Source organism: Corvus kubaryi, unplaced genomic scaffold (genome assembly GCF_017639235.1).
Source record: "Corvus kubaryi isolate FWS band 111438036 unplaced genomic scaffold, C.kubaryi_AGA036_p1.0 37387, whole genome shotgun sequence".
Lineage (NCBI taxonomy): Eukaryota > Metazoa > Chordata > Aves > Passeriformes > Corvidae > Corvus > Corvus kubaryi.
This window is the reverse complement of record NW_024581129.1, coordinates 12,626,982-12,648,034: the sequence shown is the minus strand read 5'-3', so window position 1 is coordinate 12,648,034 and position 21,053 is coordinate 12,626,982. Positions and strand designations below refer to the sequence as shown.

At 40.6% G+C, this 21,053-nt stretch overlaps 1 protein-coding gene across 13 annotated transcripts in view; it reads left to right on the top strand.

The window, feature by feature from the left end:
• The first annotated feature begins 5,954 nt into the window (after positions 1–5,954).
• Positions 5,955–21,053, top strand: part of RBFOX1 (RNA binding fox-1 homolog 1) — a 1,110,759-nt gene continuing 1,095,660 nt past the window's right edge. For all 13 annotated transcript variants that reach the window (XM_042037784.1, XM_042037778.1, XM_042037788.1 and 10 more), the window contains exon 1: positions 5,955–6,200. In XM_042037784.1, the coding sequence (XP_041893718.1) occupies positions 5,970–6,200 (231 nt within the window). In that variant the 5' untranslated portion in view covers positions 5,955–5,969. The remainder of the gene's footprint in view (positions 6,201–21,053) is intronic.

Genomic DNA, 21,053 nt, shown 5'->3' with positions numbered 1-21,053 from the left:
GTGGTTTGGTCCTTTCTCGACATTTAAGACTCTCCCTAAAGAAAATATAGGAAAGACCTGGAATTTTGATGCTTTCTATAAAATTTGCAGTGTGATAGGCTGTGTTTGTAAAGCCTATAGACTGTCTTTTAATTGGTTCTCTTTATACACCTATTCTAGTTTGTGAGAGGTACACGGATGGAAAGAGATGGTGGGGAGAGCAATTCCTTTAATCAATCATCTGCTTTGCTCTCAGCAGGTGTAAATCCAGAGTAGCTCTTCTGATGCAACTGGATAATTCGAGACAGCTTTGTAAAACTTACAACACTGTTTTTTGGCCTGTGTTTTAATATGAGCCACCGAAGGGATGATGCTGTTACTCTGCCCTCCAAAGAGGGATTGTTTATTGCAGCAGCTTGGGAACTGGACCTTCTAATTCCTCAACACAATCTTGGGTGTCACTGTATGTTAAATGGAAGGCTGAAATTTGACCTGAAAACCTTGGGCAGGGCAGCAGGTGATGTTCCCAGTTCCTTCCAGTAACTGCCTACTTGATCAGAGGTTTTGGAAGTTTATTTAAAGGGCGAATAGGTTTGGGTGTGCTGAGACTAATATGGAACTGGAGGTGGATTTTACAATATATCTCACATGCTTAATGTAGACCAGAGAGAAAACAGACACTGCTTTGATTGAAAACGAATCCCTTGTTCAATTAACTCCTGATAGGCAAATTGGTGACATTAAAATAAACCAGCTCATCTGGCTAAATCCTTACTTTCTCCACTCTGATTCAACATTATTAAGGCTTGAGATTACCAGTGATGGGACTTGGATGTTAAACACTCTTTAATCAGAAGTCCATAGTGTGAAATGAAGGTAGGCAAGATTTCCAGTTAAGAAGGATTTCAAAGTGTTACCAAGAATTATGTGGAATAATCTACTTTCTTGGGAGGTGTTTTGTGTCTGCTGCCTCCATGTGGAGTTCATGGCAGAGTGGGGAAAATAGAGAGATCCCCCCCATTCCATGGGTTTGCAGCAAGAAAGGTACTGGGGCAGCAAAAGGAAGAATTGTCTTCATGAATATATTTAATAATAAATACAATTTATTATTATTTTTTGGCTTTGGAGAGAAACTTGAGGACATAAAAATTAGGTTGTTTCTGATCCTTCAGGAGAGGTGGTAGAAACCAAACACACCATTTGATCCTGGGCTGGAGCAGTGAACCTTTCCATGGTCTGTGGGTACCCTGGAATCTTTAATACCTAGCAAAGCCCTGGCACATTTCTGGTAGAGTTTAAGGGGATATTTTGGTGTCTGAGAGGTTCTGAAGGATTCAATAGTCAGCAACATACTCAGCTTTGTTTTTTCTTATGGCTGTCATAGCAGATGTTACTTCAGAATAGGTTTATAGGGAAACCTGGAGCTATAAACAATGGAGTCAGTGTTTCTAATGTTTGTTGGTGAACATAAAACAATAATAAAAATAATGAAATATTTATAAGCTTTCAGAAGTAATTACAATGATGAGGTGGAGGGTTTAATTTGGAAGCAATAGCAAAATAAATGAAAAATTAATTTTCCAGACTTACTGGTTCATTTTCAGACTTATTAAAAATAACTTGGCCTCCTTGTAGCAGTAAGATGTGCCAAATTACCTGATTAATGTAAACTTATAATTCTGTTCTCCACCCGTTAAAGTAATTGTGCAAGTGGGGAAGTTGCCTGTTCCTTTTTTTTTTTTTTTTTTAATCAGAGAATACACAAAAAGAGATGCGAGCTTTTACTGCAGATTATGGTGACTTTCATTTGCAGAACTGGCATTTTATGTTCTCCTGCAACACGAAGAGACTTACAGAAGCTGTGTTTTCACTGCAGAGAAGACATACATCAGAGGGTTTTAAATCAGATTAGTGTTTCATTGGCTTGCAAACTAAGGTGAGGTAAGGGAATGCAACAAGAATTCCATTAAATTAAACATCATAGTGCTCGGATATAAATGCCATTCTGAGGCAATTCCCATAATTTTACTCATTAAGACACTAAAATCAATGAACTTCTCTGTTATGGTGGTTGTGAACTGGTCGAGCTGAATTGCAAAATTATTTGGGAATGGTCTAACTCTGCTTACACTGAAACTGCCTGTTTTTGATGGCACCACAGTTAGGCAACAACATAAAATCTCTTGGCTCATCTGTCTTTGAAACTCAAAACTCACCCTGAGTTGTTTTCTTGCAAGAGCCCGACACTGTTGAGTTTAAACTCTGAGAGGTGAAGGGGGATCCAAATAATGCAGCATCCTGCAGGGGATGTTCACCCCTGAACCAAAACCACGGTCCTTGACAATTCATTTGCTTATTTGTCAAGTAGATACAATAAAATAAAGCTTATTTACTTCTAAGTCTCATGAGACTCAGTCAGCAGGCATTTTCTCACTTTCCACCTCTGCCTAAACCCTCTAAAAACCCCTCTATCTATTCCCTGCTTCCTTGTATCCCAATCCCAATGGCTTTTGGGTGGTGCTTGGAGGAGGCCAGGCTTTCCTGCCGGAAGCAGCACAGTTCCCATCGTGTCTCCAGCTGCTTCTTGTTTCAGTATTTTGTTGGGCACAGGAAATGGAAATATCCCTCAGTTTGAGTCTCGGCATCCCTATTTAATTTCATTTAGTGTGTCTTAAATTCCAAGAGGAGGTGCTGGTTGGAGCTGGACTGACTGCTGAGAGTGGTGTTGCATCTGATACCTGTGGAAGTCTGGCTGTTCTGGCTTGCTGTTGGTATTACTGCATTATTTTAGCAGTGATTTCAAGCAGAAATATCTCGAAAGCAGTTTGTGCGAGGATTCCTGAATTCTCAGAGTACTTGTTACTCACTTTGATGTAGCTCCCTGGTTAATGGCCTCTCGGATTTTAGTGACTTGTGCTAATGGCTTTATTTGGCTCAGCATCAGTTCTGTGAAGGATTCTGTGGGGAATCAACATGGACTTGACTCTAAAACTGCTTATTAGGGATAAAGTGAGTTCTGTCGGAAGAAGAGAAAGGTTGGACTCTGGCCAAGAGGCAAGGCCTTACACTAAAGGGTCAGGAGGTGAAACAGTAAATCAGGCTGATATTAAGCAAGGAATGTATCATACAGGATAAAAAAGGAGGCTGGACATGTCTGGAACGTTGACTCTCAGCTTGATCTCATTACCCTCTTCTGAAATTTATGATGATCTGAAAGACTTGAACCTTGTTCCTGAAGTGAGCTCCCTGCATGAAGCCATGGGTGGGCTGATGTATTGGAGAAACATCTGACATCATAAAGCTTTTGTCCTGCAGAAACACAAAAACAATGACTGCATGTTCCTGCCATACAGTACTTGTGTGCTAAATAACAGGAAGCAAAGGCCTGACCAACCTTCTCTCTGATACCAACACAATTTATTTCTTGCCTTGCCAATTCTCCTTTTCTTTGCATGAAGATTTTGGCATTTAAAAAATGTTGGATTTTTATTAGAAACAAAAGATAGATTCTCTGTCTCTGTAAATTTTCATTCTTTCAAAACCAGAGGCTATGCTTCAAACATGAGGAAGTGGGTGTTTTATTTTCTGGTTTGGAAGAAGCTGGCTCTGCCTGTGATCTGGAGACAGAATCGTGCAAGGAGCCAGCAGTACCTGGCAGACATTGCTGGGTGTGTGGCTGGACTGGTCATTGAGGCAGCCTGAGCAGCTGCCTGGCTCCACTTCAAACACAAACAAAATCCTGGTACAACTGGCAAGTTCTTGCCAAGCACTTGAGTTCCATGCAACCAAACTTCTGGATGGAGACATGTTCCAACAGAAATTGAAGCAGTTTACTGTGCAAATAAGCCTGAGGTACATCATAGCAGAAACAACACTTTAGTTTCAGGATTATTTCTGTCTTTCTGTATTTTAGGTGAGGATGGGAAGTGTAAGAAAGACTAAACAAAAGATTAAATGACTTGTCTGATGGAAAAAGCATTTATGAATGGAGAATGAGCACTAGAAATAAGAAAAGCTTTTGCAGTTTGGTGGAGATGATCCAAACAGTTGTGTAACTCTTTCAGGAGCTTCAAGAAGGAGGAAAGATGGGAAAGGGTGGGTCGTGTTTTAACAGTATGGCAAAGAGGGTGAAGGACTTTTTGAAGTCAACAGTTCTGCCTAGGGGATGTAAGTTTCATAGAAAATCCCTGTTGTGGGTCGCTGCTGCTGCTGTTGATGAGGATGCTGAGTGGTGATTATTAATGGCTTTCTTTCCTCCTGAGCTACATGGATGTGTGGGTTTGAGGAGTGGAGTGGGGCATGACCTGCATTAACCTGTGCTCAGCCAGGGTGAAACCCTTCCTGCAGCAGTTGTCTGGCTGTGCTCTGGCTGACAATCTCTTGTTTACTGAAGAGGATCACTCATTAGCTGAGCAAGTTTCTTTTGTAGGCTCATCACAAGTGGACATGACTCCAAATCAAAGGCCAAGCTGTGGAACTTGACCACTGCAGGTTACAAGGCATGAGATGCTTGATCCAGCACCATTTAAAAAACCTCTCAGATTTGTTTTTCCTCTGCTGAGCCCATTTGATTTGTGTCCATCCAGCTCTGAAAGTATTTTCAGCTGCCAGTTTAGTGAAGGCCAACACCCACCCTTTGTTACAGTCAGTGTTATTCAGCAGATATTTAATGTCTCCAGTTCTGGGTGTGCAGATATCTCAGGTCTCTCAGAACTCCTGTGGATCTGGCTGGAGTGGCTCAAATGACCAAAGCCAATTAAGATTCCTCCCCTCTTTGTTCATTCCTGAATAATTGACACACCTGTACTTGCTCAAACTAAAACCCACTTCATAATGTCAGTGAGATCAGTGCTGGGACACAGATTAACTCCCTCTAAGATTCTGGCCTGACAGACCTTGTTGGACACAGCAGATAATGGAGTTTGACTCAATGAATTTGTCCACACCTGGCTGGACACCACTCCTGAAGCTTGTTCCCTGAGAGCCTGATCGGAACATATCTAGATATATGCAGAGGGCTTTTTAGGGATTTACTTCCCTCTGCAAGACCTAAGGAGCCCCATTTAAATCTACAAGCACTTAAGAGTGAGAAAACAGAACTCATATTGGGTTTTTTTAAAATTAAAAATGGCCTCTACTTCATATTGCCTTCTGTATTGGAAGAATGAGCAGCATGCTGCACACTGCATGTCAAAGAACTTGGTTACTTTTTTTTTTAAACGGTTCAAATATTGCACCAAACCTTTGATTATGTGTGGTGGTGCTTTTCATAAATTATCTGAGAGAGCAAAAAGAACATCCAAACTGTCCTGTTGGGTTGCCCTAATCTCATTTTAATCTCATCCCTTCAACTCTAGGACCAGAATGTTATGTGAAATTTGTGTCACAGTGTGGAACGTGGGTTTAGAAGACGCAAAGTCAATTTACAAAGTTAATTTACAAAGTAAGGACACCCTTATAAAGAAAACCCCTAAACCTGTAATGAAATTATTTTGAAAGAAGCTGTTTGGAGTTAAGGCCACCTTTGCATTTTAATGGGTAATTACTCTTGGCGTCACTAACAGTATATAACCAAAGTCCACAGCATCCCTTGGGGACGGAGGTAAATTTGGATTTAAAGACGGTGAAGCAAATATTTTGTACTTTAAGGAAAGCCAATTTCCGTGGATCAGGGAGAAAAGAAATCCAAGGGTTTTGGCGCTGAAAGCATCAGCAGCATAGTGCATATAATCGATACAGGAAAGGTTATTACTTTTCCTTAGGAGCAGGGCTGGAGCCGCGGGAAGGTTGGGAGCGCTCGCAGCCAGCAGGAGAGGGCGGCAGAGAAACAGCTCCCGAATCCTGCACAGCACCGAAATTTTTAAGAGGAGCGAGAGCACATCAGAGCTCTCGGAAGCCAAATCCCTTTCAAAACGGCAACTTCGGCCGCCCCCCCCCCCCCCCCCCCCGTTTTTTTTTTTTTTAAAAAAAAAGTCCGTAACACTTTGAAAATGTCAAATTCCTGCGGCAGCCCAGAAGACGCGGGGAAGCAGCGAGGCAGAGATGGCAAGATAAGAAGGGAGGATGTGGATGATTCCCAACCTGAGGGAAAGAGGTTGAAGCTGGGGAATGAAGGAGGAAACAGTGGAAAGGACAGAGAGGCATCAGCAGCAGAAGATGCAATAATGCCTTGCTCAAGCAGAGAAGAACCTGTGCCCGAAGGAGGTGGTGAAGGCAAAAGTGTAAGTGAGGATCTTCAGCGGCTCAGAGAAAGGGGGAAGGGCCGGGAGGTTACCTTTGAAATTATTTGTCATCCTGAAGTTGGTAATTGGGCATCAAGTAGAGCAGGACAAATGCAGTCGAGTGTCCCATCTCGCTGAGATCATAAGCACGGTCCTCTTTAATTTCTGATCTTGGCTACACGCTTTTTAGTGCAGGAGTGTGTATTTATATCTGGCTCTCGCTGTCAGCTGCTTGCAAGCTGTATATGCCAGAGAAGTGATTTCGTTTTTCATGGGGAGAGGGGGGAAGGAATATTAACTGCTGAACTTGCTTTTCAGCTCCCTATAACCATTTAGAAACTGGGTAAGGATTGGTGTGTTGAATTGGACACTTTGGGTCGTTTATCGGTCTGTCCATTCAGACTTTCAACTGCATTGATGTTGAGTAGCACAATTTTACAGCTGGGGATGGGGGTAGAGCCTGCAGGAGAGGAGGAGAATTGGTGCTTAGCGATCTCATCTGGTGAGATTTTGCTAAAAAAGAGCTGCCGAGCAGTTGCCTGTATAAATACCAGCGTTACCAGAGCTTTACACGAGGTTAACTTTCCTGCCTGGTTATTTAGCTCAGCTGCTGTGCCTGAAAGCAGGCTCCTGAGGCACAGCAGAAAACTCGGGGGAGAGGGGGTGAACATATGGGTCCCCAGCCAGCTGAAGCTTTTCCTCTCATGGTGCAGTTCGGGCCAGGTGCTTCTCCTGGACACATCCTGGCTGCTTCCCTCAGTCAGAAGTGCAGGGGGAGGGTGGTGGGAACAATGTCTTGGGTGTAGGATGTTTCCACTTTGAGTTGTCATAGGGTGAGAGTGTGGCTTTAGAGCTCACTTAGGAGCTGCTGGAGATTTCAGTGCACTGATTTTATCCAGAAGTTTTCTGAACTCTGTTGTTTTTTTTGGTTTTTTTTTTTTTTTTCCTCTTCTGGGATTGATATCCTGAATTTAGACGTGCTTCTTCAAATGAGGAGCTAAGTAGATGCTCAGCGTTTCGGTAGCAATTTCATTTTTAAATCATTTGAAAGACAGTTTATTCAGTTTGTTCTTGGTGGAAGGTCATCTCTAAATGCAACAGCTTTCCTGAGCTACAAAAGTATTTAAGTGTGTGTAGAAGGTTGGTTTGTTTCTCTAAGCAGAAATCTCTTTTATTGAGCCATGTAACTGCACAGAGATGCACTTTGGTCTGTGTTTTGGGTTTCCAATGCTTTATGAAGGTGGGCTCTTTTTAACTCTCAGACAGCAAAGTAGCACTCTTGTTCTTATACCACTTCTGGCAGAGACTTATTTTTCCCCAAAAGAAATGCAAAATACAGGCAAGTTAATTGGTCAAATATAACCCTTGTTTTGTCTGTTTTCTTTTTTACCTGAGAGTAAAGGTTTTAAATCCGTTCTACTTCATGATAAATATCCAGAAATGAGCATCACTATGAGTTGGGGTAAAAGTCTTTTTGATGGTACCTCTTACTGTAACACTTAATTAGGAAGTTACTGAAAAATGAGCCCCAATTGAATAAATTTACTTTGTCTTTTAAGGGATCAAGGCAGAATATATAAGAATGATGCATACCTGAATCACTGCGCTCTGCCCTATCTGTGAGGCCTGGTTGACCCCCTTATAACTGTTCTGCTACTGCAGCAAAGTTCTTTGCTGGTGAATACCTGTCCTTTTTTTTTTTTTTGTCCTTTCAAGGACCTGCTATAGCTGCTCCAACTTTACATTCTGGCTTTTCGTCAGGGGATTGTTAAAAATATTAACAAAGCAAATCTGTTAATGAGCAATCATTTCACTGCTTGTCTCTCCCAAAATCAACTATTAAATAGCTTTTATAATAAAATAATTGTTCTTATAGTAATTCTTAAACTGAATTTGATTCAAAATTCATCAAAGCTCAATTAAGCTCTTCTTTCCCCTCACTTGATTGGATTCTTGCTTGGGATGTTGCACTACATTTTGCATGAAGTTCTAGTACTTTTTTTCCCCCTTCCCATTTAAATCTGTCTGTCTGATTTGGAGGCAGTATTAGAAACTAATTATGTGACACTTGAAATTCTGTTAACAGAAAAATTTTTGTAAAAGCAATAAAAGCTTGTTCAACAATGTCTGTAAGTGTCTGTCACCTTGTAGAGAGCAAGCTGCTGGAAAAGATGGACTGTGTGCCCTTAGGAAACACTGGGATGACTTCATTTCTGTGCTTAGAAGAATCTTGATTTTATAGGCATAGTGGTATGGGTAATCAATGTATGCATTGGAGGAATGTTTCCTAATAGTCCATTATGTCTTCCATTTTAAAGAAGGACATTTAAAAAAATTATAGGCTTTGACTCATTTCTGGACTAGTAATAAAAAACCAGCCCAGTGTGTGTGCTATTTCTCTGTTTATTCCAGTGCTGTTTGCCTCATTCAACATCCATTCTTGGGTTTAGAAGAAAGAAATCTACATTGGTCAGCTGCTCCAGCTCATTATCCCACTTCTTATGAAATCTTGGGTTATGGAGAATGCAGACACCATGTATATTTTATGCTCCTGAAGTGTTGTGGGCATTTCCTTGGCATCCTGAGCTTGTAGCAGTAGCTGCTGCTGGGCACAAGTTGGTTGCAGAAGGAACTTTGTGCCACTGGACAGAGCTCTTTCCCCTGCCTTGGGAATGAGGGGCTGCATTTGCCAGCAACTGGTTGGCAGCAGAACCTGGACTGATTCCTTCACTTAGTGCTGGTGACTGGTTAATGTGGTAACCTGGGGTGAAACTGTAATTGTTAATTTAGGTATCTATTAAAACAATTTCCTTCTTGCCTTCTCTTTTTATTGCTTTCATTTGCAGCGAGGAAGCTGCTCGCAGCAGGTGTGAATCACACAGTCTCAGGCCATGGAATTTTTCCCTCTGTAATGTTTCTTCCTGGCAGAGCATCAGAACGAAGCTGTTGGTTCAAACAAAGGGGATGCAGTCTTTGTAGTGAGGTTCAACTTGAGAAATGCCTCGTTTGGTGCAGATGGTGGGGCGTTAGCATTAGGAAGAGCTGGTGAGTCACTACCTCTCACCAAGAGTTTGGGTATAAGTCTTTAACCAGGGTCTCTGGAGAATTCCATCTCCCCCTTGTGTGCCTGGAGGACACCCACAGCTGTCAGCTCTGTGATGCCACAGGGCTGATTGTCACCCTGCCTGTGATCATACACTGGAAATTGTTAAATTAGGGTAAAGTTGTATTTACTGAAATAGGAAGCATATGAAGAATTAAACTTGCAAGTCCTGACTGCTTTCCAGGCTGATAGACATGTTGAGAATCTGTCATGAGTTACCCACGAGTGACCATGAGCAGTGGGTGTCCTTGTAATCCATGTATCCTTGTGCTTCAAGAACCATCCTTTTTTATCTCTCTTTAACCAACTCTTTGTCCATATGCCTGGTGAAGGTTCTTTGGATTTTGGTGCAAAGATATTTCTGTGCCCACAAGGCCTCCTTTGTTATGAACCAAACTTTTCCCCCTACAAATACTTGTGCCAAGTTTAGAGAACAAGACTGGGTGTGGTTTGACTTCTGCAGTGTTCCCACAGCACACAGCTCCCTAAACTCTGTTTTCATCTGTAATGTCACCTGTGCCAGGAGAGAGCTCGAACTTTTACCTTTTAAAGAGCTTTCAGAATGACTTTAGTGCCTTTTTGAATTAAGGTACTGTTTTAATTTTTTTTGTTTAAATTGCCTTTGTGAATATTTGGAAATGAAGAAAGGGTAGAAGTACAGCAAAGAAAAAAAATGCAACTTTTTGTTGTTAACATCAGAAGGAACATCTTTATTCAGTTTCGGGACTGTCATGTTGTAAAAGAAAATGTGAGAAAAGTGTTTGAGAAAGTTCTTAATGCTTCTGTATGAGGGGAAAACTGGTTTTGGTGATCAGCTCTGGAGAATTGACTACACCAAACTTGTATCATGTGACAAATCCGGCCTTCTAAATCTCAGCTGTTAATAGAATTCTAGATCCAGTTCAGATGGGGAGATGTGACATGCCATGCAATGTCCTTGTCTTTGCATAAAGAACAAATTGAACCTTGCCATTACTTGGAGTAACTCATTTGAGTTTTCCTAAAGTGTAGAAGAGTACACCTTGGAAAGCTGAGAAACACTCATTGGAAAGCTGATCATTTCAAAGGTTGTTTCCCAGGAGGAGAGGAAGGGTTTTCTAGAAATTAAAATATGAGCTTGGAGCTACAGCTCAAGATAAAATTCCCTTGTTTGAAGGATGGGTCTGGATTCATGGTATCGAATGAAAATCTCTGTCAAGACCAGGTGAGGATGTAGGAACTGAACCCCATCTGGATGCACTGCAGCAACTTCAGTGTGAGCTGCTGTCCTGGAAGTGCTTGGGGTAAATAACAAAGATATTAGGAGGCACTGAATTTGAGAATGGTGTTAATCTTGATGAGTGAAATACACATTTATTATCTCTTATGTTTAGCTTGGGTTAAAGTAATTTTTGACTCAATAACTCAAGGCTTTTTCATTAAATACATGCATAAAACAGAATCAAGTGTAAGAATTGGATCTGAAGTGTGACAGTTTGACCTTTCTGTGCATTGCCACACAAGGTCACACTGTGTTAATGCAGCTTCTCATAAAGATTTTCTGGTTTAGGACATTTGTTTGCTCCTTACAGTTGGTTTATTACAAAACCTTCTTTGTGTGTGTATGGCTTTGTGATCATGATTGCATTTGTAGATATTGCTTTAAAGAGGAAATGTGTTTGGAAAGGGAGAAGCTGCAATGGTGGGTTTGTCTGGACTGACAGTCCAATTCAAGGCGCTGGTTTTTTACTCTCAAGGTTCTAAGCAGATTGAACCATTCTGCTCTCAAGGCTGTGGCTTAGTTCTTTTTTTTTTCTCCTCTTTATAAAAATGTTTCAATCTATTGAACTCCTTTTGTCCTCAGATATTATGGAATAGATGTGTTTTAAGAGAGCACAATAGATTTGAAGTGTTTTGAAGAGCATGGCATTTGGAACGTGTTGCAGTCTGCATCTGCTTTTCCTCTCTCCTTTTTTGGGTCTGATTACCTAATTAGAGGATAACTTAAGGATTTAATCTATTGATTTGTTAGGAAAACTGTGATAGATGCTGGAATTACTGCTTTTGTTTTGATTCAGAACACAATCAAATCCTGTGATCCAGGACAGACACACAATTATTTGCTCTTGGAGGTGGGAAGAAAGGAGATGATAATTCTTTAGAAGTCAGTGATGATATTGATATAAGGTGCTGGAGTTACTTCCACAGGAATATTTGCTAAATCAAAGTAGGCAGCCTTTGGTAGAAAGGTGTGGATAAATCAGAAATTGGCTTGGACTTGAATCCAAGAACAAGAACGAGTTGATGGAAAATGTTCTCCCTAAAACTGATTCATCCTCCTGTTAACCTCTGGCTGGTGTCAGTAAACAGTGTCTGCAAACAATGTCACTGCAGCCTGAGCAGGAATAATTGCAGTAAAGAATTGCCTGAGACAAGGAAAGGCAGGAGAAAGAGACCCTTCTGAATGACCTTGTTTTGCCATTTTTCCTGCAGCTCTTGGGACTGGATGGCAGGGGGTAAGTGTGCAAAACTAAAGGCCTTGTGTGGATTATCCTATTATTTTGTCATGAGGGAAATTTAAATTAATTCAGCAAATAACTGCCTGTTTTCAACAAGCAATTTCAACCAAGAGCAATGCTGGCCAGTTTGGTTTACTCACTGGAAGTTCAATTTCACTGATAAGGAACATTCATGGAGCATTTCTATCCCAATTTGAGTGATCAATTGCCTAATATTATAATTTTTGTAGAGTGATTGGAATATTACTTCTGATTGAAACTACAACCAAAATGCATTAAAGTATTCCAAAGTACACAAGAAGGCATTTGTGGTCTATGCTGAGTTAGGGAAGATATGAAATGAAAATATTTATATATTGCTCTAACTTGCTACACTTTCTCCTTCTGTGTGCCAGTGTCAGCCATGAAAAATAGCTTTATTTCAAGTCTCTGTGATTAAGAGATTAATAAAATGATTTACTTTACTTTGTTTTTTTTTTTTTGTTTGTTTTTTTTTTTAATATTTGCCATCTTAGTCATTAGCCTGGACCACAACAATGAGGAGCAAGCCCCAGAAGCTAAGCAAAAACTGAAAATGGAATCAGGCTGGTGCCTCACTAGCTTTCCTTTTCCTGTGGAGTACTCAATGTTCAGACTCATTTGGGATGCATTATTACTAAAGAGTTCCCTATTTTGTTCCATTAAATTAGGCTGCAGGATCTGCTGCACTGCCACCCATGTAATTTCTCCCTCAGGAATGCACTTAATGTGTTCTGATGTTCTGATACTTGGCCCACTGTGCAGTTCTTAAACAGCCCAAGGAGTTATAGACAGCCTTGTCTACATTAGGAAGGATCTTATCCTTTAAATTCAGAATACAGAACATTTGCTTTTGATGGCTCTCTCGTGTTCTGATCTCTTTCCTTCTGGCACCTTAAGATACTTGTGAGCCAGCTGGTCACTGCCAGCAAACTTCAAATAGCTCGGTGCAGGAAAATGCAACACTGAAGTAACTTAGCCTGGTATCCTTGACTCTAAGTGCTAGATAATGAAGTAATTCTCAATTAGTTGTACTGATACTTAATTAATAAAGGTCCATCTAAGATTCACAAATCAATGATAAGTGTCTGCCCTCTCTTGGATACTTTCATTCCAGTCTGAAAAGCAAAATGTGTTTCAAGTGAAAAAGATTTCCTAGGCACAATAATTCTTACGCAATCTATTCTTCTTTCACCTGCTGTTTTCAATCCTGTGTGTTTCCAATATATTGGATGTCAGCCCTCCTGCACAGGGATGTGGCTTTAGGATCCCTAGGAAGGGACACAACTCTGGTCCCTCATTTCATGAAAAGAGCTTTCTTTACTGAGTTGGTAACTGGACAGACAAGTGGGAAGGTGGAGGAGATTGTGGCTGTCCAAGGCTTCATAGCAAGAACTGTGCAGGATCATAATGGCCTTCAGTAACTGAGCAGGGACACCATGGAATCAGCCACCACTGGCACAAACCTAAAAGGGCTCTGTGTTTTCCCTTGAAGAGCTGAGCAAGGAGAACACAGCATCAGCCATTAACAGATGCACTGAAAGGGCTCTGCGTTTCCCCAGCTCCTGTGATTATTTTGATGATATTTGTTACCCTTAATCATAATGAGATGGTGAAAAATTAACAGGTTTTCCCAAAGTATCCATTCTTTTTGATGTCTGTGGGTAGTGTGGTAAATTCCTGTTTTAGCTGAGTTTTACTGTGCATTCAATGTGTACTATCTTCAGTGAGTGTTATTTTCCACAAAATGAAGGCTAATCACAAACAAGTGGATCTAGTATGTAAAATGATGAAGTCACCACACTGAGACCACCTTAGTTCCTTGAGTTGGGCCATAACTAAATGGAAATTGAGCACTCTTATCAATAATACACTGGGGAAGTAACATCTGTTCTGAGATGCTGAGAGGTTGGTTTTTTTTTTCATTCACTAAAATATTTATTTCAGCAAAAAAAACCCTAATCTTTTCACTGTCTCCAGAGGGCAAAATCATTGACTGTTATGTTTAGAAACTGTCTGTGAATTACAAGAGTCTATATAAAATGGAAAGAATGCTGATTGAGCAATTAATCACTTTTTACTTAATTTAAAATAAATAATGATATTATAGAAAGCTGTTGCATTAGCTCTAAAAAAAAGACTGATTCTTGGAAAAGCAGCAGGATGAAATTTCTTTCTCTCACTACAGGCTGGTTTCCAGCTCCTGCAGGCACAATAGCTTTTGGTGATGTGACAATATTTTCTTCTAATTACCCAGTGTTGTGTTACACGTTACGTAAAGGTTGGTGTTCTTGGCCACTCATGTATAGATCCCCCTTTGATTTTAAGGCTAGAATTTACTGCTAGACCCTGGTTTCTGATAAAAGTTAAAACTATTTCCCTAAATTCTCTTTGAACGTGGAATCTTTTAAAAAACAGCCACTGTTGATTAAGGGCTTCAGGTCATGGACAGTTCCTCAAGTGTCCAGGAAAATTTCTTGCTGTAGATAACTATTCTTAGAATAAAAATATAAATCCTTGCCTGGAGTTGGAATTTTCCCAACTTCTCATCCCAGCCTGAGTAGTTTTTTTGCACCAGATGTTATTGACTTGATGATGGGAATAAACTCATCTCCTCCTCCTGGATAAGCCAAGCATCTGGATCCCTGTGCTTTGTTTTCCATCCTGCAGGTCTGTGTTCCCCATCTGAAATAATTCATCTGTGCCCTCGCTGGCTCTTTGCAAGTTCAACATTTTTGCAGAAAGCTGATTCTGCTGGATGTCCCCTGCTAATATATCAGTGGTTTAGGTACTGCTCTGGCCTGGGCTCCAGGTTCATTTACCAACAACTGCTAATGACACAAAACATTCTGTGTTTGTCCATATGGAAGTGTATTTTGGTCAGACAAGCCCAGAATTTATGACTGCAACTTGAATTAAATTGTCTGAAAATTACCAATCCTTGATTTATACATACCCACTTTCTCCAATTCACTAGAGGGGAAAAAAAACCCACTGAATAATATTCATAGAAGAACAGATCGTTGTGGGATGTTAATTGCAGAGGCATCTTAATTGGAATGACACTGCTCCTGCTCCTTTATTTTTTTTGTTTGGTTTTTTTTCCTCTATGTGCTCAGTTTTAATTCATTTTAAAGTGTCCTGTGTAGCTGTGCACATAAACCAATCTGGAGCTGTATTTTAGCACTCCAGAGTGGCTGCTCAATTGGGACTAAAAACCCAAAAACTTCATTATGTAACAGAGCCAAAAAATCTAAACTAGATTAATATCTTATCTGTTGACAAATGAATTTTGCCCCAGTGATAATTTTCCAAGACCTTTAATCTTCCCAGCTCACAGGTCAGTTTGGGTAACTGTGGCACAAACCCCTGTGTGGTGTCTCTAACCTGGAGAGAAGGAAGCTGCTAAGTGCACATGCCTTGGGGGTATCTGCACTGTGGGTTGTTAGCAGGGAAGCTTTTAACCAAAGTAAGATGAGGAAAGAAAACCCAGAAGAGTGAGTGCCTGCTAGTGCTGAGAGGACAGAGGCATGATTTTGTGCTGGGTTTTTTTTTTCTGTTTATTTTTCACTGGGGAAAAAACATAATTCCACAGAGTAAGATCTTTGCTTAAACCATCCAGTAGAGATAAAAAAAATATCAACAATTCCTGGTATTTCATGCCAATTGCTCAGTTCTCTAATGGCAGTCTTCATTAGAACTCCACATAAACAAATGATAGCATCCCTTTATCTGTTTACTTTCTTAAAGCTTGTTTTTGTAAAATGAGCAATTACTTAAATTGCTAAAGAAGATTATTTTTTTAAATACCAGCTGCATAATTGCTAAGGTGCTCTTAAATCTGTTTGCTAAAGGAAAGGGGCTCTTTCATGTGCTGCTCCTCAGCCCTTCATCTGCAGGTTCTGAAGCAGCTGTTAGAGATTACTAAATCAGTATTGAGATCTGAACACTGCCAGTGTTCAGAGAGAGAGGCTGCAGAATGGAATTGGTTATGTGTGTTTTATGTGATAGTGCAGATGTGTGCACATCCTTGGTGCTACTTTAGTAGTGCATCAGTTTTAGTAATTGCCAGGAATACTTTTCTTCTTCTGAGCCCAAAGTCCAAAATACCCTACTTGATTAATGTCTAATTTTGGCATGCTGACCTAAGGAATCCTGGAAATAAAATGTGTCTATAAACAAAAGCTTTTGACTTTCTCAACCACTGATCCCACTCCTTGGGCTAAAGAGTTGTTGTCTGGAGAAAATACTGACTTTCAAGGTGTAAAATCTGTTCCCTGTCATCTCAAGAGATTGCTTGGACTTTGAAAATTCACCGATCTTTTCTTTCTGCTCCTCTTTAGTGTGAGCTTTTAAAATTGAGAGCAGTGGGAGCAGGAGAATGGACACTCTGGGGGTGTAGAGCATGGTTCCAGATGGCAGAGATCACTGATCCTAAGTCTGTAGCAGGATAGTTGGTAGCACACTGTTTATTTATTTACTCAGCAATAGGATCAGGAACATTTTCAAAGAAATGGACATTTGTGTACCCCTTACTGGGACTGTTAAATCAGGGAGGTGACACCAGCTCTCCCTGCTGTTGCAACATTGAAACTGGCCCAAGGCAGTATCCAGACCATTCTACTCACAAAAACAAGCACCCACTTTCTATATAGGGCCTTGTAGCTCAGCAATTCCAAAGGCATCTGGTGTGAAGTGCTTCAAGTGTCAGAGAAGAGCTCAACAGCTTCAAGTATCAAAAACTTCAAGTTTCATCTGTAATAAATGATATAAAAATCATCTGAACAGCCTTTCTTATGAAGGCAGTTTATTATTTATAGAGACCTTAAAGGGGATTGGGAGGCAGGTTGATGAAATGTCACTGCTTTCACCTCACAAAGTAATTGTATTTTAATGAAGTAAAGCCTTTCAGTTGAAGAGATGATGTTGGCTGGTGGGGGAATACAGACAAAATGTAAGGGAATAGACAGGGCAAAGAAAACAGGGTTTTCTTAGAGGTGTCAAGAAGAGAGGGAACTAATTCAAGGAATTGTGGTGAAGCTCCCAAGGTGCTTCACTGCCCTTGATGCTTCTTCCTCAAGATCCAAAGGTACTGTTTGTGCTCCCTTGAAACCAAGGAAATGGGTCCCTGAAGCCACGCCAGCAGAGGATGAGACCTGTGTCTCACTGGTGCTGATGTCAGGTTTTATTTAAGCAGCTTTGCCTGGTCTCTGACAATGTTCAGATAATCTGCCTCTCACTGCAGTGTTTAACTTGTGCTGTCTGTCATGTGCAGAGCTGCAGCTGTACCTTGGTGGCACTGGCTGCTGTTCTGCAGCTGGATGACAGAAGTCAATGCTCCAGTGTGTAGTGTCCCAAGACCCATTCTTCTTTAGGAAGTCACAAAAAAGGATGTGGCTCTGTATCTGACTAATGTTTTGTTTTCTCCCTTTGCATGGTGATTTTCCTTCTATATCTTTGACTTAGAAGTTAAAATCTCCTTGCTTTTAGTTGTACTTATATTAGTTCAGTCAAGGATCCCCTGACGCCAAAAATTACTTTCTTAGTAGAATTTTCTGGAAATTAGTTGCATCACATAAAGCAAATAGTTCAATTTCTCATATTCTAGGATTAGCCATTTTTAAGCACTAACAATAGAAGTTTAACATGCACATCTCCATTAGGTTCGACTAAAACTTATTTTGAAAAGTATCATGAGTTTCTCTGGTGAAAGGTCCATGTAAATCTAGGAAATGTGTTTAGTATTGCTGATAATAAAAGCCCAATTTCTTCTGAAGGGCTGATAAGCCACAGCTTGAGGCTACAAGCTTGACTTTACATATTCAGTGTAAATTTTTTCTCATTCAGTGCCAGGAAGTCCTGCAAAGGCCAGGCAGACTACCGCACCTTTGAAATTAAGTTTTCAGTATGACTGCAGCAGAGTTTGATTTGCAAATACACTATCTGAGTTCCTTTAGTTTTGGCTTAAGGAAGCTGGTTGAGTCCTATATAACACCTAGTAGACATTTTCTCTTTTCACTTAAACTGAGAGGGCAAAACCTCCAGAAGTGACATTGGGATTTTCCTAAATCTCCCAAGATCTGAGCCAGAATCTGATTTTTACATATAGCTCAAAACTTTAAGCCCCCTGATACTTTCTGCAGAACTGACAGAACATTAAACACATTGTGCTGTCTGTTTTCTTGTGTTTAATTCTTTTCTGTTCTTTATTGTATGGTGCATTTGCATGAAAATGGCATTTTGAAGACTAATCTGCTCCTGGTGCTAGTCCCTCACCTGGAGGCACAATCTCTGCTTGGATTTGCAATTAGTTACTGTGGAAATGATTGCTGCAGTGTCAGGGCTGGTGCTCTGCTCTTGAGTGGAAAGGGAGCAGCAGGAGCTGATGAATACTTAAACCACCCAAGTTTTATGCAAAGATCTCTGCAAAATTACACACACCGGGGGAAAGATGAAGTTGAGAAGCCACACAGACTAAGTGGAATGGTCCTAAATTTGTTTCCATGCCTGTCCTGTCTCTCATCATGCTGGTGTTAAATTAGGAACCAGTCGTGAGGCAGAAGGAACTAAGTTTATTGGAGCCTACAAGGAAATGCCCAGAGCTATTCTCAGACTATTTTAGCTTGATTAGGACACCTGTGGTTGGAGCAGGATTTCTGTTTGCTTGGGGAGGAAATCATCACTTCAAGGTATGAATTAGGAGCTCCTGAGGTATGAATCAAGATGAGAATGGTGGCTTGAGCCAGGCACCAAATCCACCTCTCAAACAGAGCAATACAGAACTGTATTAACATTGTTTAAAGTCCTAGAAACGTATTCAGTGAGAAAGCAATGCAGATCTGGATTGAGGTAACTGCATCTTCTGGGAAAGTGATATTTTGTAATGCAGGTGTCTGTGCCAGCCCCTCAGTTCTACCTCTGCCCTGTCCTGGAAAGATGTAGCAGGTGGCTTTGATGAAGTGTGGAATTGAATTCCTGTGAGGCTGAGAAGGAAGAGCTAAACTGCTTTTGCAGTTCCCTGAAGGCTTCCCTCCCTTATCATGAGTTGTTTTCTTAGTAACAAGTTCTTGGTTTGTGCCCTCCTGCCTGTCAGGAGGTCGGATGTGTTTTCAGTTCTGTGGGTGTTCTAAGAATGTCTTTGGGAGAATTACCAAGGGCAGCCTTGCATGTTATATTCGGTGCCAAATACAGGCACAGGATTTTAGCGTATGTGGAAAATGGTGTTAGAGAGGGAACGTCTCAGATCAAACTGTTTAACTTTGCCCCTCCTTCTCAAATTAATTTTGAAGCCAATAAGTTTTTTTGTTGTGGGTTCATTCAGTTTATGGATTAGGAGCAGGCTTAAGGGAGATTCCTTCGCAGTTTTCATGGAGATGAAACAGCCAACATAAAGCAAAGCCACCTCCTTTCCCCCTTGTAGCACGAGGTGCCTTGTAGAACATGGTCAGAAACTATAAAACATGAGACCTGAAGCAGGATATGATGAGATGTTTCCAAGCAAACATTTCCCAACATGTGCAACAGGTAGGGAGAATGAACAAATTGCTCCCTGGAAAACGTACCCAGATAATGGAATTGTTCTTGCTGACTTTGACATGGATGTGTGGGTGTGAGCTCCACTCACAGGGCAGGCTGGCAGTGCAAATGAGCTTCAGTGCCTGGGGTGGGGAGGGCCCTAAATCCGTGTACCAGGATTTTGTAATTGCTAAATGAACTAAGAGAATTAGAATTGCCTCTTATGAGATAGGTACTTTGGAAAGTCTCCCTGGTTTGTTCAGTGTGAATTCTGGATGCTGTTGCATGGTAGTGGCCTGAGAGGTTGGCAGCAAGACACAGAGACGTGTGAGAGCTGATAAAAGATGTCTCACTGTGCATCTGCATAGACAGGTCACATCCCAAAATAACACGAGGAACTTTGAAACCCAAAGTGCTGAGGCCATTATCACATTGCCTTCAATGAGGGGACAAATCAATGCTTCATTCTCTCTGTCCTTTCTGAAGGTGTTTTTAGAGTCTTGGTATTTAGGAATCCCCTATGACTCGCTCTTGTTCCCTCCTTCCCTCCCTCCCTCCCTCCCTTCAGCATCCCCTGTCCTTTCGTGTCCCTCTCTTGCAGAGTGGATTTGGGGCTCAGGAGCCAGCACAGCTCTCCAGGGTTTTGGCTTTCACCTGAGACTTGGGGAGCTGCAAGAAAAAGCTGCTAATTAGAGAATGGACTTGCTTTCTACCTCTATGGCCTGTTCATCTGCAAGATATGAATCTTTTAATTTCCTTGAGTGATTAAGGAGCTAAATTTCAAGCTTGCTTCTATTACATTGTGTCAGTTTACTTTCTTCTACTTTACTTTATTATCATCAACACTAAATAGCCATTTTACCTTCCCACTGTAAATGCTGGAAGGCTGCAGTGGGAAAAGAAAGTAGCCAGCACTACATGCTTTGATGAATAAAGGAATTAAATAATCCTGAAGCTGATTCCTATCACTTATCATGTTCTTTGGGCCACACCTGTTGTGGGGGGAAAAAAAATAAATTAGTTTCTGTAAGAATGAGGACAGTTGTGTCTGTGGGGACTCAACTGCCAAATGTCACCTTAAGCATTATAAAATTTGCCAAGAGATTAACATTAAGAAATGCAAGAATTTGTAGAATTAGCATGAGAAAAGTATGTGTGTGTATATATATGGAAACTCACAAAATCTTCTAAGAAATATGTAGGATTTATCATAAAGCTACTCTTGGATTACCAACTCCAAGTATTAAATTGTAAGTAAACCTATTTTTTTTTTCTTCACATCATGAATCTGCCTTCAATCATATTATAAAAGTTGCAATTTTAGATCCAGTTTTTCTGTTAACTTCTACATTTTAAGCTGTTTGGGTGATATTTTAGTGACAGATTTGTCTGTAAGACTGCAAACAGGAATATAAGCTGCTACACAAGAATGTAAATTAAAAGCTGAATTTTTAGTAAAGCTGAGTTTCTGAAATAATTCTGTCACTTCAGCCGTATAAAATTTAAAGAATAAGCCAAAATGTTAATGAGAGACTTGATTCAAAAACTGGAAGCTTAGAAGCATTGATGAAAGCTAATTCTTTTAAATCAGGGAAGTTTTAAATGGATTTCCAGATCAGGCTTTACTGTGGAAATGATTTTGTTTATCCTTTTTATCAATAACCTTTTGAGTTCTGGCTTGCCAGGCAGGTGAGCTCCCAGCACTGGTGGCCTCACTTC